Here is a 19,802-nt window from a genome sequence, read left to right as displayed (position 1 = left end):
CATCGCAGGCGTTGTCAGCGTGGCGCGTGCCTCGTAACTTAACTTCCAACTCGCACCATTTAGACTCGCTCAGAGCTTTCGTTAATTTTCCTTTTGTATGAGCCGTACGAGCAATCTGTGCAGATCGAACGAATTGTTTCGTCGTATTGAAACGGAAATCTAGCGACGAGAAAGTTACCATGGCGTTCCTAAGCCTATCTTCTGTGATCTTTGTTCACGTAACGTTAGTATACACTGAGGTAAGTTCTACAATTATCATAACTAACAAATATACACAAAAATTTCTAACATATTTTATTTATTCTTTCGAGGACGATTTGTTCAAGAGGGTAGTTTTATTTTATTTATTTAAACCTATAATTAAGTCTATTGATTTTAACATGGTAATCAAGTCTATTGATTTTAACATGTTAGCAGATATTTTCGTTCATGTTTGTGATTCCTGAGAAAATATGTGTCATGATAACTTATCTAATATGTTTGTAAACACAAACCTACACAATCTGCGCTTTTCCCATTACGAGTATCGAAACCCTATTTCTAGCATATTGATTCCGCAGACATGCCGCTCTGCCACTGGAGGATTGTCTGTGATAAGAACCTAAACTAAAAACAAAGGTGGATCAAGATCCCTTTCTTAAGCCTCACCAATACAGAAGTTTAGTTTACGGAAATAAAAAGTGGACTGGGAACATGAAGTTATGAATATTTAATATTCTGATAACGTTCCTATATATTTAACTATAAACCTTCTGTTTATATAGCAGGCAGAGAAACGAGTATGAACTTTATAAAATACACCCGGAGTTTGAAAATAAATTTACAAGTGAAACAACTTAAAACAGTAACACTACTAAAGTGTGGAGCTCTTTATAACTGTTTATTATCTTTCAACAAACAGTAACACTAGTAAAGTGTGGAGCTCTTTATAACTGTTTATTATCTTTCAACAAACAGTAACACTAGTAAAGTGTGGAGCTCTTTATAACTGTTTATTATCTTTCAACAAACAGTAATACTATTCAAGTGTGGAGCTCTTTATAACTGTTTATTACCCTTCAACAAACAATAACACTAGTAAAGTGTGGAGCTCTTTAGAATATGTTTATTATCTTTCAACAAACAGTAACACTAGTAAAGTGTGGAGCTCTTTATAACTGTTTATTATCCTTCAACAAACAGTAACACTAGTAAAATGTGGAGCTCTATAACTGTTTATTATCCTTCAACAAACAGCAACACTAATAAAGTGTGGAGCTCTTTATAACTGTTTATTATCCTTCAACAAACAGTAACACTAGTAAAGTGTGGAGCTCTTTATAACTATTTATTATCTTTCAACAAACAGCAACACTAATAAAGTGTGGAGCTCTTTATAACTGTTTATTATCTTTCAACAAACAGTAACACTAGTAAAGTGTGGAGCTCTTTATAACTGTTTATTATCCTTCAACACACAGTAACACTATTAAAGTGTGGAGCTCTTTATAACTGTTTATTATCTTTCAACAAACAATAACACTAGTAAAGTGTGGAGCTCTTTATAACTGTTTATTATCTTTCAACAAACAGTAACACTAGTAAAGTGTGGAACTCTTTATAACTGTTTATTATCTTTCAACAAACAGTAACACTAGTAAAGTGTGGAGCTCTTTATAACTGTTTATTATCTTTCAACAAACAGTAACACTAGTAAAGTGTGGAGCTCTTTATAACTGTTTATTATCTTTCAACAAACAGTAATACTATTCAAGTGTGGAGCTCTTTATAACTGTTTATTACCCTTCAACAAACAGTAACACTAGTAAAGTGTGGAGCTCTTTAGAATATGTTTATTATCTTTCAACAAACAGTAACACTAGTAAAGTGTGGAGGTCTTTATAACTGTTTATTATCTAAACAGTAACACTAATAAAGTGTGGAGCTCTTTATAACTATTTATTATCCTTCAACAAACAGTAACACTAGTAAAGTGTGGAGCTCTTTATAACTGTTTATTATCCTTCAACAAACAGTAACACTAGTAAAGTGTGGAGCTCTTATAACTGTTTATTATCTTTCAACAAACAGTAACACTACTAAAGTGTGGAGCTCTTTATAACTGTTTATTATCCTTCAACACAGAGTAACACTATTAAAGTGTGGAGCTCTTTATAACTGTTTATTATCTTTCAACAAACAATAACACTAGTAAAGTGTGGAGTCCTTTATAACTGTTTATTATCTTTCAACAAACAGTAACACTAGTAAAGTGTGGAACTCTTTATAACTGTTTATTATCTTTCAACAAACAGTAACACTAGTAAAGTGTGGAGCTCTTTATAACTGTTTATTATCTTTCAACAAACAGTAATACTATTCAAGTGTGGAGCTCTTTATAACTGTTTATTACCCTTCAACAAACAGTAACACTAGTAAAGTGTGGAGCTCTTTAGAATATGTTTATTATCTTTCAACAAACAGTAACACTAGTAAAGTGTGGAGCTCTTTATAACTGTTTATTATCCTTCAACAAACAGTAACACTAGTAAAGTGTGGAGCTCTTTATAGCTGTTTATTATCTTTCAACAAACAGTAACACTAGTAAAGTGTGGAGCTCTTTATAACTGTTTATTATCTTTCAACAAACAGTAACAGTAGTAAAGTGTAAAGCTCTTTATAACTATTTATTATCTTTCAACAAATAGTAACACTAGTAAAGTGTGGAGCTCTTTATAACTCTTTATTATCTTTCAACAAACAGTAACACTAGTAAAGTATGGAGCTGTTTAGAATATGTTTATTATCTTTCAACAAACAGTAACACTAATAAAGTGTGGAGCTCTTTATAACTGTTTATTATCTTTCAACAAACAGTAACACTAGTAAAGTGTGGAGCTCTTTATAACTGTTTATTATCTTTCAACAAACAGTAACAGTAGTAAAGTGTAAAGCTCTTTATAACTGTTTATTATCTTTCAACAAACAGTAACACTAGTAAAGTGTGGAGCTCTTTATAACTGTTTATTATCTTTCAACAAACAATGACACTAGTAAAGTGTGGAGCTTTTTTGAATATGTTTATTATCTTTTAACAAACAGTAACACTAGTAAAGTGTGGAGCTCTTTATAACTGTTTATTATCTTTCAACAAACAGTAACACTAGTAAAGTGTGGAGCTCTTTATAACTGTTTATTATCTTTCAACAAACAGTAACACTAGTAAAGTATGGAGCTCTTTATAACTGTTTATTATCTTTCAACAAACAGTAACACTAGTAAAGTGTAGAGCTCTTTATAACTGTTTATTATCTAAACAGTAACACTAATAAAGTGTGGAGCTCTTTATAACTATTTATTATCCTTCAACAAACAGTAACACTAGTAAAGCGTGAAGCTCTTTATAACTGTTTATTATCCTTCAACAAACAGTAACACTACTAAAGTGTGGAGCTCTTATAACTGTTTATTATCTTTCAACAAACAGTAATACTATTTAAGAGTGGAGCTCTTTATAACTGTTTATTACCCTTCAACAAACAGTAACACTAGTAAAGTGTGGAGCTCTTTAGAATATGTTTATTATCTTTCAACAAACAGTAACACTAGTAAAGTGTGGAGGTCTTTATAACTGTTTATTATCTAAACAGTAACACTAATAAAGTGTGGAGCTCTTTATAACTATTTATTATCCTTCAACAAACAGTAACACTAGTAAAGTGTGGAGCTCTTTATAACTGTTTATTATCCTTCAACAAACAGTAACACTAGTAAAGTGTGGAGCTCTTATAACTGTTTATTATCTTTCAACAAACAGTAACACTACTAAAGTGTGGAGCTCTTTATAACTGTTTATTATCCTTCAACACAGAGTAACACTATTAAAGTGTGGAGCTCTTTATAACTGTTTATTATCTTTCAACAAACAATAACACTAGTAAAGTGTGGAGCTCTTTATAACTGTTTATTATCTTTCAACAAACAGTAACACTAGTAAAGTGTGGAACTCTTTATAACTGTTTATTATCTTTCAACAAACAGTAACACTAGTAAAGTGTGGAGCTCTTTATAACTGTTTATTATCTTTCAACAAACAGTAACACTAGTAAAGTGTGGAGCTCTTTATAACTGTTTATTATCTTTCAACAAACAGTAATACTATTCAAGTGTGGAGCTCTTTATAACTGTTTATTATCCTTCAACAAACAGTAACACTAGTAAAGTGTGGAGCTCTTTATAACTGTTTATTATCTTTCAACAAACAGTAACAGTAGTAAAGTGTAAAGCTCTTTATAACTGTTTATTATCTTTCAACAAACAGTAACACTAGTAAAGTGTGGAGCTCTTTATAACTGTTTATTATCTTTCAACAAACAATGACACTAGTAAAGTGTGGAGCTTTTTTGAATATGTTTATTATCTTTTAACAAACAGTAACACTAATAAAGTGTGGAGCTCTTTATAACTGTTTATTATCTTTCAACAAACAGTAACACTAGTAAAGTGTGGAGCTCTTTATAACTGTTTATTATCTTTCAACAAACAGTAACACTAGTAAAGTATGGAGCTCTTTATAACTGTTTATTATCTTTCAACAAACAGTAACACTAGTAAAGTGTGGAGCTCTTTATAACTGTTTATTATCTAAACAGTAACACTAATAAAGTGTGGAGCTCTTTATAACTATTTATTATCCTTCAACAAACAGTAACACTAGTAAAGCGTGGAGCTCTTTATAACTGTTTATTATCCTTCAACAAACAGTAACACTACTAAAGTGTGGAGCTCTTATAACTGTTTATTATCTTTCAACAAACAGTAATACTATTCAAGTGTGGAGCTCTTTATAACTGTTTATTACCCTTCAACAAACAGTAACACTAGTAAAGTGTGGAGCTCTTTAGAATATGTTTATTATCTTTCAACAAACAGTAACACTAGTAAAGTGTGGAGCTCTTTATAACTGTTTATTATCTTTCAACAAACAGTAACACTAGTAAAGTGTGGAACTCTTTATAACTGTTTATTATCTTTCAACAAACAGTAACACTAGTAAAGTGTGGAGCTTTTTATAACTGTTTATTATCCTTCAACAAACAGTAACACTAATAAAGTGTGGAGCTCTTTATAACTGTTTATTATCTTTCAACACACAGTAACACTATTAAAGTGTGGAGCTCTTTATAACTGTTTATTATCTTTCAACAAACAATAACACTAGTAAAGTGTGGAGCTCTTTATAACTGTTTATTATCTTTCAACAAACAGTAACACTAGTAAAGTATGGAGCTGTTTAGAATATGTTTATTATCTTTCAACAAACAGTAACACTAATAAAGTGTCGAGCTCTTTATAACTGTTTATTATCTTTCAACAAACAGTAACACTAGTAAAGTGTGGAGCTCTTTATAACTGTTTATTATCTTTCAACAAACAGTAACAGTAGTAAAGTGTAAAGCTCTTTATAACTGTTTATTATCTTTCAACAAATAGTAACACTAGTAAAGTGTGGAGCTCTTTATAACTGTTTATTATCTTTCAACAAACAGTAACACTAGTAAAGTATGGAGCTGTTTAGAATATGTTTATTATCTTCAACAAACAGTAACACTAATAAAGTGTGGAGCTCTTTATAACTGTTTATTATCTTTCAACAAACAGTAACACTAGTAAAGTGTGGAGCTCTTTATAACTGTTTATTATCTTTCAACAAACAGTAACAGTAGTAAAGTGTAAAGCTCTTTATAACTGTTTATTATCTTTCAACAAACAGTAACACTAGTAAAGTGTGGAGCTCTTTATAACTGTTTATTATCTTTCAACAAACAATGACACTAGTAAAGTGTGGAGCTTTTTTTGAATATGTTTATTATCTTTTAACAAACAGTAACACTAGTAAAGTGTGGAGCTCTTTATAACTGTTTATTATCTTTCAACAAACAGTAACACTAGTAAAGTGTGGAGCTCTTTATAACTGTTTATTATCTTTCAACAAACAGTAACACTAGTAAAGTATGGAGCTCTTTATAACTGTTTATTATCTTTCAACAAACAGTAACACTAGTAAAGTGTGGAGCTCTTTATAACTGTTTATTATCTAAACAGTAACACTAATAAAGTGTGGAGCTCTTTATAACTATTTATTATCCTTCAACAAACAGTAACACTAGTAAAGCGTGGAGCTCTTTATAACTGTTTATTATCCTTCAACAAACAGTAACACTACTAAAGTGTGGAGCTCTTATAACTGTTTATTATCTTTCAACAAACAGTAACACTAGTAAAGTGTGGAGCTCTTTATAACTGTTTATTATCTTTCAACAAACAGTTACACTAGTAAAGTGTGGAGCTCTTTATAACTGTTTATTATCTTTCAACAAACAGTAACACTAGTAAAGTGTGGAGCTCTTTATAACTGTTTATTATCTTTCAACAAACTGTAACACTAGTAAAGTGTGGAGCTCTTTATAACTGTTTATTATCTTTCAACAAACAGTAACACTAGTAAAGTGTGGAGCTCTTTATAACTGTTTATTATCTAAACAGTAACACTAATAAAGTGTGAAGCTCTTTATAATTGTTTATTATCTTTCAACAAACAGAACACTAATAAAGTGTGGAGCTCTTTATAACTGTTTATTATCTTTCAACAAACAGTAACACTAATAAAGTGTGGAGCTCTTTATAACAGTTTATTATCTTTCAACAAACAGTAACACTAGTAAAGTGTGGAGCTCTTTATAACTGTTTATTACCCTTCAACAAACAGTAACACTAGTAAAGTGTGGAGCTCTTTAGAATATGTTTATTATCTTTCAACAAACAGTAACACTAGTAAAGTGTGGAGCTCTTTATAACTGTTTATTATCCTTCAACAAACAGTAACACTAGTAAAGTGTGGAGCTCTTTATAACTGTTTATTATCCTTCAACACACAGTAACACTATTAAAGTGTGGAGCTCTTTATAACTGTTTATTATCTTTCAACAAACAATAACACTAGTAAAGTGTGGAACTCTTTATAACTGTTTATTATCTTTCAACAAACAGTAACACTAGTAAAGTGTGGATTTCTTTATAACTGTTTATTATCTTTCAACAAACAGTAACACTAGTAAAGTGTGGAGCTTTTTATAACTGTTTATTATCTTTCAACAAACAGTAACACTAGTAAAGTGTGGAGCTCTTTATAACTGTTTATTATCTTTCAACAAACAGTAATACTATTCAAGTGGGGAGCTTTTTATAACTGTTTATTACTCTTGAACAAACAATAACACTAGTAAATAGTGGAGCTGTTTAGAACTGTTTATTACTCTTGAACAAACAATAACACTAGTAAATAGTGGAGCTGTTTAGAACTGTTTATTACTCTTGAACAAACAATAACACTAGTAAATAGTGGAGCTGTTTAGAACTGTTTATTACTCTTGAACAAACAATAACACTAGTAAATTGTGGAGCTGTTTAGAACTATTTATTACTCTTAAACAAATAACAACACTAGTAAATAGTGGAGCTGTTTGGAACTGTTTATTACTCTTGAACAAACAATAACACTAGTAAATAGTGGAGCTGTTTAGAACTGTTTATTACTCTTGAACAAACAATAACACTAGTAAATAGTGGAGCTGTTTAGAACTGTTTATTTCTCTTGAACAAACATATAACACTAGTAAATAGTGGAGCTGCTTAGAACTGTTTATTACTCTTGAACAAACAATAACACTAGTAAATAGTGGAGCTGTTTAGAACTGTTTATTACTCTTGAACAAATAATAACACTAGTAAATAGTGGAGCTGTTTGGAACTGTTTATTACTCTTGAACAAACAATAACACTAGTAAATAGTGGAGCTGTTTAGAACTGTTTATTACTCTTGAACAAACAATAACACTAGTAAATAGTGGAGCTGTTTAGAACTCTTTGCTACTTTTGAACAAATAATAATGCTATTAAAGAGTGGAATTATTTTGAACTGTTTATTACAGTTGTTGTATAATTACACGGACAATTCTAAAAAAAATAGAGGTTTATATGCGTACAGCGAACAGATAATATCCCATTTGTTTTCAAAATTTGCACGAATATTTATTTCAACATAACTTATTCATCATGACTTTTTGGTCATAATGTGTGCAGTCTTACATAAATATATATACACATACTTTGTATAAACAAAAGTCGAGACAAAGTAAAAATAACGCATGCACTTATGAAAGGATCCCGAGGGTACAAGCTATAATGTGAGATATAAAATGTATTCTAAGTCTTGGAGGTCACTACAGAAGTAGCACCCATATTGCGATGGGGATACAACGTCTATCGGTCTCAACCTCCATTCGCCAGTCTGACATAAATAATAATTAAATAAGCAAAGGAATAGAAACAGAAATTAGTAGAGTGAGGCGTTGGTGCTCAAGTCCACAACGTCCCACGTCTGTATCGCCCTTCACTGCCTGCAGAGGGTTGTGGGAAGGTAACATATTTACATAATAAATTCAAAATAGACATTTATGTGTTTGTGTTAAAACGATGTCGTAAAACAACCGTATAGTGTAATGAACTACAAGAAAGAGACAACGTTCAAGCCTATTGCGTATAATGAAGATGAATGAATGAGATATCACGTGACTGGTAGTTCTTAAACAGATAAAATGAGTGAAACAATCTCCTCGTGCAGGTAACTATTAAATACTTTATTATTTTTTCATTGTCTTAGCCACCCTAAAACGACATCGCTAGAAGGAAATCATATTCTGAGTGAACATCAGAGGTTTCATGACACATGGATGTGATACGAATTTCGTATCCTGAAACTGTAATACGAGGTGTCAGTACGTCGTCAGTAAGATCAATGTATCTTCATGAAACTTGTCACGTGTTCAGTAAACACTTTTATACATTAAAAATAATAAATTCTAATAAAATGGTTAAAAATTAATGATTCAATAAATGAAGATCAGTATTGAATAGATGTTGTCTTTATTTATGTTATTAAAACATTACATGTAAAGTTAATATAAATTAACAATAATAAAATTTAAATAATCTGTTTTATTTCACTTCTCTTGTCAGCTACCATTTAGTTGATTAAACCTGAGAATTTGAAAAGAAACACTATGAACTCAAATAAGACAATATTTAGTAATATAGATAATAAACTACAGACACGACTGTAACAAACTTTGTAACAATGCTAGTAATATAGATAATAAATTACAGACAAGACTGTAAAACTTTGTAACAATGTTAGTAATATAGATAATAAACTACAGACAAGAATATAACAAACTTTGTAACAATGTTAGTAATACAGATAATAAATTACAGACAAGAATGTAACAAACTTTGTAACAGTGTTAGTAATACAGATAATAAATTACAGACAAGAATGTAACAAACTTTGTAACAGTGTTAGTAATACAGATAATAAATTACAGACAAGACTGTCAAACTTTGTAACAATGTTAGTAATATAGATAATAAATTACAGACAAGACTGTAAAACTTTGTAACAATGTTAGTAATATAGATAATAAACTACAGACAAGAATGTAACAAACTTTGTAACAGTGTTAGTAATACAGATAATAAATTACAGACAAGACTGTAACTAACTTTGTAACAATGTTAGTAATACAGATAATAAATTACAGACAAGAATGTAACAAACTTTGTAACAGTGTTAGTAATACAGATAATAAATTACAGACAAGAATGTAACAAACTTTGTAACAGTGTTAGTAATACAGATAATAAATTACAGACAAGAATGTAACAAACTTTGTAACAATGTTAGTAATACAGATAATAAACTACAGACAAGACTGTAACAAACTTTGTAACAATGTTAGTAAAACAGATAATTAATTACAGACAATACTGTAACAAACTTTGTAACAATGTTAGTAATATAGATAATAAATTACAGACAAGACTGTAACAAACTTTGTAACAATGTTAGTAATACAGATAATAAACTACAGACAAGACTGTAACAAACTTTGTAACAATGTTAGTAAAACAGATAATAAATTACAGACAAGACTGTGACAAACTTTGTAACAATGTTAGTAATATAGATAATAAATTACAGACAGGACTGTCAAACTTTGTAACAATGTTAGTAATGTGGATAATAAATTACAGATAAGACTGTAATAAACTTTGTAACAATGTTAGTAATATAGATAATAAATTACAGACAAGACTTAACAAACTTTGTAACAATGTTAGTAATATAGATAATAAATTACAGACAAGACTGTCAAACTTTGTAACAATGTTAGTAATACAGATAATAAATTACAGACAAACCTTTCAAACTTTGTAACAAACCGTTGATAAAACTTCTGTGTCTGGATATATATCGTATTGTGGTATCAATAGGTATCTACTGCTATGAAGTGATACGCTCCCCTAACTATAACTTATCTACTTCCCTCTTTTCTTAAGAATCTAAGCCTTCTGTACACGTGGCTGTTTGTATATACTGTGAGGATTAGATAGGGCGGAGTGATCAGTTGAAATCCCCAAAAGAAGTTATGGTAAAGTCCAAGTGAATACATGTGATCTCAATTGTTTTTTTATCGTGAGCAGGGTGTGGTCGGTACAACGCCCCAATTGTAGGACCACGTGCTTCTGAACGTGTGTTACACATATGTAGAAGCTAGTCCTAACTGACGAAGAAGCGAGACAGAAGAACTGGTTAGCGTGTGACAGAAACCTTAGCTGAAGAACAGTAGTCATAACCCAGCATAATTATCAGTTTGGGAATGGATCAGACAACATATTTTTATTTTACGTTAACTGGTATGTTTTGTTCTTAAAATGTTCAGTCTTTCTACAGTACGTGTGGTTCAGTAATAATAGTACTTTACTTTAATTTCTTTCTGATAACGGGTAATCGAGTTAATTCACTTTGCTTCTGTCATTATCAACTATAATAGTACAATAATTTCGTTCATATTGTGTGTTCACACAGAGCTACACAAGGCTTAGCTTTCCTCTGAGACAATAGCACCCAACGAACATTCTGGAGCTAGGCTAATGAACTCATATGATTTGACTGTTACTCTTATAAACTACCTATGGACCATCATATCCACGATTCGGCATGCTAATCCTTTTGGACCACGCTCGGAATATTCCCCTAGGTGGACTCAGCTGATAACCCATTGTGACTTTCCTATAAGAAATATACACACGCTCAGAATAGAATCAGACATGAAGAACATTGTTCAAGTAAATATTTTGAAGACCATAATTATGTATTCTATCAGAAAGTTATTATTTCAGTGACCATAATTATGTATTTCATCAGACGGTTATTATCTTGATGGCCATAAGTATGCGTTTCATCAGGCGAATTATTGGTTATTGTTAACTTATTATTGTAGAAAGCCACCGAGCTGTTGGTTATTGTTACCATATTGTTGTAGAAAACCACCGAACTGTTGATTATTCTTAAAATGTTAATACAAAAGGTTACACGTAACACTTTCTTACAAAAAGTGGTACTGGGTTCACTGGGGTACGGGTTGTATTTGTTTAGAGCCACGGGGAAAAGGTATTGTTTGTTGGTAACAAAGAACACGAGTTATGACTGTTGTTTTCCTGATCTAGGATGGTAACAAGGAACACAAGTTATGACTGTTGTTTTCCCGATCTAGGATGGTAACAAGGAACACAAGTGATGACTATTGTTTTCCTGATCTAGGATGGTAACAAGGAACACAAGTTATGACTGTTGTTTTCCTGATCTAGGATGGTAACAAGGAACACAAGTGATGACTATTGTTTTCCTGATCTAGGATGGTAACAAGGAACACAAGTTATGACTGTTGTTTTCCCGATCTAGGATGGTAACAAACAACACAAGTGATGACTATTGTTTTCCTGATCTAGGATGGTAACAAGGAACACAAGTAATGACTATTGTTTTCCTGATCTAGGATGTTAGCAAAGAACACAAGTGATTACTGTTGTTTTCCTCATCTAGGATGTTAGCAAAGAACACAAGTGATTACTGTTGTTTTTCTCATCTAGGAGTGTTCCTGTCCAGACTTGGAAGTTACCACTGAACCCCAGGCTCCAGACTGGCTAGAAATGAACGTCGTTGCTGGGTTTCGAGTTTGGCAGCTCCTCTTCCTCAGTATAGCTGGACTGATCGTTCTTGGTAAGTAACTCAGTTGGACTCGGTGTTTCCAATCCTCGTAGGTTCTGTTTGATTTGATTTTGTTATCGGACCCAAAGTTTAACACACAGATCAATAAACCAGAATATAAACAGAATTCCAACATCGTGCTAAGAGCAGAGTAAAGTTCACAGTTCGATCTGAAAGTAATCTGGGTTGTCTTCAAAGTTTCAGATGCTGAAAATTGTCTAACAATTACTGAAAATTATCTTCTCTGACGTGTTAAATATACGCATATAATTATCAGTAAACCATAGAATATCAAACTCTCTTCTTCAGTGGACCCTTATAATATTTCTATTGAACATATTTCCAAAATATCATAACGACAGCAGATGGAATATCCCTCGGGGAAAGGTGGCTTACAGAGTGATCTAAACATTCAGGCTGTTTGAAAACATTTCAGTCAAAGTGATTTATATGATAACTTGTTCGTTTGTCGTTAAACAGAAAGGGACTGTTTGTGCTCTGTCCACTGTATGTATCGAAACCCTATATTTAGCCTTAAAAACACTTATAACTACCATTGAACCACCAGGATAGTGAAAAGTCTGATTAGTGATTACGATGAGAAACTGATGCTTGAAAAACCGGCTTGTCTCCCTCTGAGACAACGGGAACTCTACGGATTAACAACACTAAAATCAGTGGTTCGATTCCTCTTGGTGGACACAATAGATAGTCCAATGTGGTTTTGTTATAACAAAGCACACACAAAACCGGGTTATTTCACTTAACAGTCACAGCGCAAAAGGTTTATAGAGACTTAAGCAAGTAATTCTATTTCAACATCATTTCCAGAAAGCAGACAATAACAGTACTTTTATCACATTCAAGCGATACATCTGTATCTCTGCGGATTTATCAAAACTGGGTTTGGATACCCGTGGTTGTCAGAGCACAGATATTCCCTTATATAAATTTGTGCTCAACTACAAACGAACAGTTAATGGAACTTTTATGAAAACAAATCTCATTCCTCATATTGTATTTTCAGTTGTCCTTCTCTGTTGCTTTATGAAATGTCGCATTCCTCGGACGAAGCAAGAGATCGAAGCAGATTACCACCGCAAACAGTTAACTCGTACCTTCAGATCTCATCTTAACAAGATTGGAATGGACGACATTACGTTTAAAGTGGGTACGTAACTCTGTCTCTAACAACACAGAGAGAAATCACGATACGTGTTCTGTTTTCACTGTTAGGAAGTTTTAAACGAATGTTGGATGTCGTCGTGTTGACTTTGTGGGGAGGACAAGCAGTTCCAGGAATGGTTTATGAGTGAAACCACGATGGTGTTCAGTGTCGGTGGGAAAGGGAATCTCCACGATTAGATTTAAAGTTTCGTCAAGGAGCTTGTTGGTATATAGAGATTCAATACCAAAATTGGTCAAGTGTGATTTGTGCCACGTAAGACAATTTGTTTAAATCGTTTTAAATATTTTTGATTTTTATGGATGTCTTGAAGAAACGTAGGACCTTATCTTCTCTCTCAAAGTTTAAGGATGACAAGTCTACATCTAGTTTTGTAAATTAACGAACAAAATAGAAAACCTTAATCCTGGTAATGTAATATTTAATCTCAGTGACTTCCACCTTTAATCTTGATAATGTAATGTTTAATCTCAGTGACTTCCACCTTTAATCCTGATAATGTAATGTTTAATCTCAGTGACTTCCACCTTTAATCCTGATAATGTAATATTTAATCTAAGTCACTTCCACTTTTAATCCTGATAATGTAATGTTTAATCTCAGTGACTTCCACCTTTATTCCTGATAATGTAATATTTAATCTCAGCGACTTCCACCTTTAATCCAAATAATGTAATATTTAAGTTATCTTCATCTTGATAATGTTTCTTTGTCGGCAAGCTCTATCTAAACTTTGACATTCCAGCTTTCAAACTAAACTATATAACTTTTATTTACAACTTTAATAAAAGTTTACAAAACCCTTACTTCCTTTCCAGTGGGCCCCGGCATAGCCAGGTGGTTATGGCACTCGACTCGTAATCTGAGGGTCGCGAGTTCGAATCCCCGTCACATCAAACATGCTTACCCTTTCAGCCGTCGGGGCGTTTTAACGTGATGGTCAATCCTACTATTCTTTGGTAAAAGAGTAGTCCAAGAGTGGTGATGGCCAGGTGCCTCTCCTCTAGACTTACACTGATAAATTAGGGACGGCTAGCGCAGATAGCACTCGTGTAGATTGGCACAAAATTCGAAACAAACCTAATCAAGCCTCACCAGCGATAACTAAATCAAACAACAACACAAAGCAAGATTTCATAAAAACGAAACTGAAAAACATTGCTCTGTCTTCATTGCACAGATATAATCCCTGTTGTCCTCTCCATTAAATAAGGTTGAACAACAAACCCATAAAATTATGTTTAAAAACAAATGTTACTAAAGCAGACAAAGGTATTATTATCACGGAAAAATCTGAGTATATTGATAAACTAAACCACCAGCTTAGTGACCCTTGGAAATTAAAAAAATAAAAGATACAGACTTGTTGTCCCTAATCTTTCAGAGAGAAGATAAGGCCCTACGTTCCCTCAAGACCCTCAAAAACTAAATGGTTATCTATGAAACGACTTTTCAACAAATTGCCCCACGCGATGCCAAAACCACGGGATATTCTTTATGGCTTATCCAAAGTACTCAAACCTGGATACTCTCTTCAAAGTTGAAGACTTTGTAAATACAACCTGTCTGCATTTATTGTTTCTATCTTTAAATCCCATACATTTAACGAATTCGCGAGTACTGATTCTTTTACCTTTGCTTCGGAAATCTCTAAACTTCCATCTGCTGGTTCATATGTCATGGCAAGTTTTGATATTGAATTTCCACATATCATCAGTCTCCTTGATGAAACTTTAGATATAATCATGGATTTTCTCTTCCCACTGATGCTGAACACCATCTTGGTTTCACTCGTAAGCAGTTTCTGGAACTTCTTGTCCTCTTCACACAGTTAGAGCGTTTCATCTTTAATGGCATGATAGCATGGAGCTGAAAGAGTATTAAAATAGTATTTTGAAACTGTTTTTGTTGATTAAAATAAAATGAAGATGGCGCAGTGCACAATAGAGTGTTTTATAAATATTTTACGCTAATGATATTGTTTAGTAAGAATATATGAATTGCAACCACCTTTTTTATTTTGTTTTGATTCACTTTTGTTTTCCTTTTAGTTACGAAGTGTGTATGGTTATTAGATCTCTTGGGCTCAGCGCTAGAAAACAAAATAACGAGTTTTTAAAAAGGTATATACCTGAGACACGGATATCAAAAACCACACTTAAAACCAAAATAGGTTTTGTTTTTATAAACACGAGGAAAATGTTTAGTGTCTCTTTAATTCGATGTTTTTCAATGTACTAGATGAACTTCTGCAGGGGTTCCCTAGTGGCACAGCAGCATGTCTCCGGACTTACATCACTAGAATCTGTTTGGTACCTGTGGTGGGCAGAGCTTACATAGCCCATTGTGTAGATTTGTTCTTAATTACAAACAAACAAAACTATCGCAGGGTTCCTAAAGTCTTCCGTTCCGAGAGTATTTTGTTTGTTTGAAATTAATCACAAAGCTGTATAAAGGGCTATCTGAGCTCCGCCCACCACTTCAAGAGCAAATAGAACTAAAATTAAGAGTGACAATATTTCTGTTTCTTGCTTTTGGAGTTCATATGTTATACTGTGTTGTAGCATACAGAGTACATAATTGTTCTCGTGATTCATGACATGTGTACGTTTTACTGATGTCAGGACGAAACAAATTGCAACGTTAAGGATTCCTTAGGTGGCGTAATTTTAGTGTATGCTGACATGTTGACAACCAACACACTACTCTGTAGTGATACAAGTGGTTAAAACAGGGAATCCTTGGAAAAAATATATTTTGCTTCAAGTCTGTTTATTTCAATCAAGTTTTTTTGGTTTCTTTGTAATGATGTCCCTAAGTTATTTGTTTGTTAATGTTAAGACCAAAGCTACAACAATGGGATATGCGTGTTGTGCCCATCATGGGTATCGAAACCAGGTTCTTAGCGCTATAAGCCTTCAGACTTACCGCTGAGTCACTGAGAGCAATATACTTAACAAACTTAAATTAATGAAACTCTATTAAAATTCATCTAAAAATTAGCACCACTGGAATTCGTGTATCAGTTTAGAACAATACACTAAATTTGCGTAATGTGAAATTACTAACAATTTTCAGTCGCCATATTGTATTATCAATAGTCAATATATTTTACTTCGTTTGAATAAAACAAATCAATTATCGGAATGGGAAGTGTTCAATAGTTGCTTTCTCTCTAGACGATCACTACCAAAGTAGAGACAGCTAGTGCAGATAGTCCTAGAAAACTCGTGCACGAATCCTTTACTTTGTTTTATGTTAATAATTTAAAAGATATTTTCGATGAAGTTTTTCATCCGTCGTCTCGCCCGACACAATTATTTTTATATTGTTTTCAATTCATATTCAACTTTTATTCAAGATTTACTATATTTTTACAATAGAGAAAACTTTCGAAAAATTCCACAACTTTTAACTAACAAAATCATCTTGTCTAATTTTGGAAAAAAAAAAAATATGTTTATATATATTTTGCAGCTTGCAACGCCCCTGGGGACGTTAGTTAAAGGCGATACGGTATATCTAATTTCAGTTTTCCACTTTAATACATACATATATCCATTTCTGTTATTTGAAAAGATGCGTTTTAGACTAATAATTAATTTAATTATTAAGAGTATGAATATTCAGGGTAATTTCATGTTATTTCTGTTCCTCCGTGTTTTCGTGTGGTTGTTGTTTTATCACACACGTTGCTGTGCTTGTTGGTTTCAGCTTTGGAAAAAGTACAAGAAAGGTACGAAGAAGAACACAAGTTCGAAACGGAAAACAAAAAACTTATTCAGAGAGCCCTGAGTTGTCCGACAGGGACGATCAGTTGATACTCCCTGACGACGATAAAGACGACCTCTCGACCAACATTGCTGTCGTAGATGGCAGTAAAAACAGATGGACGCTTCTCAGAAGACTTCAGAGAGTTATCAGTGGAATAAAGACAAAAAAAAACGATGTTTGAAGAGTCCTTAGACATGTATCCAATATAATTCATTTTAATCACCATCTTATATTTCTAGCACGATCTCTCAAAAGAAATTGTAAGAACAGAAATTATAACAATGTTTCCATATAAAGATGCGCTTTTAAAAGAATATTTCGACTCAGTATCTTAGAGAGTCATATTAGTTTTTCAAATCTTTAAAGAATTGTCAGAAACGAAATCGTAGTCTAAATAATTGTCGCTAAGAGTTAGATTAATAGACACGATATCCTGGTGTCTAAGATGATTTGGTTTTAATAAAAGATATGTAGTTAATAACTACTCTTCTGAGAAATATAAAAAATAATTATAACAAGTTTTTCTATTTCTATATATTCTGGAAGTCTGAAAAGCTAAGTTCTACACACACACACACACATATATATGTATATATAATCGCATCAGCTCTATAGATATTGGATTAATTAAAAAGTTCTTGGTTTGCAGGGTTCAATTTTCAGCTTATTACAAACGTCTCCTAGCGAGTATTTTAGACATTAGCTGGTAATTTTGAGGCTTGTGTCGAAGTGTAGCTGATACCATTATTAAACGTGCCGTAGCGTGTATTTTTGATAGAATTATAGTAATTAAAAGATGTGTTACGAATTAATATGCTGACAACCAATGTGATAGTAATTACTTAATGAATAATACACATTCTAATTATAGTTATTGTACACTAGCCAATGTTGGTTTTATTACATGTCCACATACAGAGAGCAGTGATATATATTATAACCATAAATTATTAAGCCATAAACAAAACGCATTAAAATTAAACAAAATATTTATGGTTATAATTAATCAGAGGTTGGGATTTACGGTTTTTAACGCAGTCCCTCCTCGTGATTTTGTTTATTCATTTAACTTCATTTGGATGTAATTAATTAATTTCACTATATATATATATATATATGTACATGAGCATTTAAATCGTACCAAATAAATATTTTGTATCATATTAAATAAAAGTTCCATTGTAACGTACATAAAAAAATCACGTTGAAAGTCCCATGGAAAGAAACCAAGGCTGATATACTAGTTCTCAGAAATAAGCACAAAGTGAACAAAACGAAATATTATTAATATACCATTTTTATTTTATTTTTCCACTGATAGAGGGTGATGTTACCTGTACTCACACGAGTACGACGTGAAATCTCGTTGTCGTTACTAGTCTATACAGTAAAGAAAGACAATCTTCCACGTAAAACCAATTCATTATCGAGAGAAATCGACTTGCTTCAGACATGATGACAAAAGTAAGAAGAATGATTTATGATAATTCAGGTGTTGTTCGGTACCCAAAGCCAGGTTGTAAGTCTTTAACGTTTTTTCACCACACCCAGAACATAAGCTGGTAGTTGAGGCACTTGAAAACTGAAAATCAAGCTAAACACATTTGGCCAGCACTTGGTTTTTTTTTCATCATGTGAGATAGAAATTGTAATTTTGTTTCATGTCAGAAATCCAAATATTGTACGCTTCGAAATACACACAAAGTAAGTAGATCAAATATAGAAAGCGAAGTAAAATATTGAGGTCTATATGATTTTATTACGTATTTTTAGGCCTAACGTGTTTAGCGTGACTGTCAGAAGTACAATATTGTTTTAATACAGTATTCTTAAAGAGAAAACACTGTTTAACACGATATCGTCAGGCGAAAATCGTTATTTGTGTGGTAATATGAGAAGATTTAGCAATGTACGATTCCTGTGAATTATAAACAATTTATTTGTATGGTAACTGATATTTTTTATTAAAAGATATCTAATCGATTAATATCATATTATTGTAAGTAATACATTAATGTTGAGGCTTATAACCTAAAACTCTGGTTTGGTAATTATGGGCTGTGCAACAATGATAACCCATCATATAGCTTTGACTCAAAATACACACACACGCCGCATTTGTTATAAGCTGTATAAACAATAATATTTAACTCTCATAATAAATTATAGAAAGTCTAGAATATACAAAAAAACATCTGCGTTTTTATATTATTTACAGCACGAGAATGTCTAACAATCAATTTGCTGAATATCGATTCAATCCCAGATACAAACTAGAGCATTATAACATATAAATAAAAATACAGATTTCGTAAATCAACAGCACTAGTGTGTGTGTGTTTTTTCTAAAAGCAAAGCCACATCGAGCTATCTACTGAGACTACCAAAGGTCATCGAACCCCTAATTTTAGAATTGTAAACCCGTAGACTTACCGCTGTATTTAGTGGGGATAATTTTATAGTTGTTATATAGTTAGTAGCAACTATTAAACAACACAGTAATAACACTTTGACATTGGTTATCAGCACTATTAAACAACACAGTTATAATACTTGATATTGGTTATCAGTACTTATTAAACAACACAGTAATAATATTCTTGATATTGGTTATCAGTACTATTAAAAACAACACAGTATTAACACTTGACATTGGTTATCAGTACTAACAAAACAACACAGTAATAATATCGA

The 19,802-nt window shown here is 32.2% G+C and overlaps 1 protein-coding gene across 1 annotated transcript; it reads left to right on the top strand.

Moving 5' to 3' along the window:
- The first annotated feature begins 34 nt into the window (after nucleotides 1–34).
- On the top strand, nucleotides 35–17,419 carry LOC143233241 (uncharacterized). The gene is made up of 4 exons (XM_076469228.1): nucleotides 35–239; nucleotides 12,031–12,160; nucleotides 13,176–13,319; nucleotides 17,049–17,419. The coding sequence occupies exons 1-4, from the start codon at nucleotides 180–182 to the stop codon at nucleotides 17,153–17,155; spliced, it is 441 nt and encodes a 146-aa protein (XP_076325343.1). The 5' UTR covers nucleotides 35–179; the 3' UTR covers nucleotides 17,156–17,419.
- The last annotated feature ends 2,383 nt before the right edge of the window (nucleotides 17,420–19,802 follow it).

This window comes from Tachypleus tridentatus, chromosome 12 (genome assembly GCF_004210375.1).
Source record: "Tachypleus tridentatus isolate NWPU-2018 chromosome 12, ASM421037v1, whole genome shotgun sequence".
NCBI classification, from domain to species: Eukaryota; Metazoa; Arthropoda; class Merostomata; order Xiphosura; family Limulidae; genus Tachypleus; species Tachypleus tridentatus.
The sequence above is the reverse complement of the archived record's forward strand: the minus strand, read 5'-3'. Positions and strand labels throughout refer to the sequence as shown.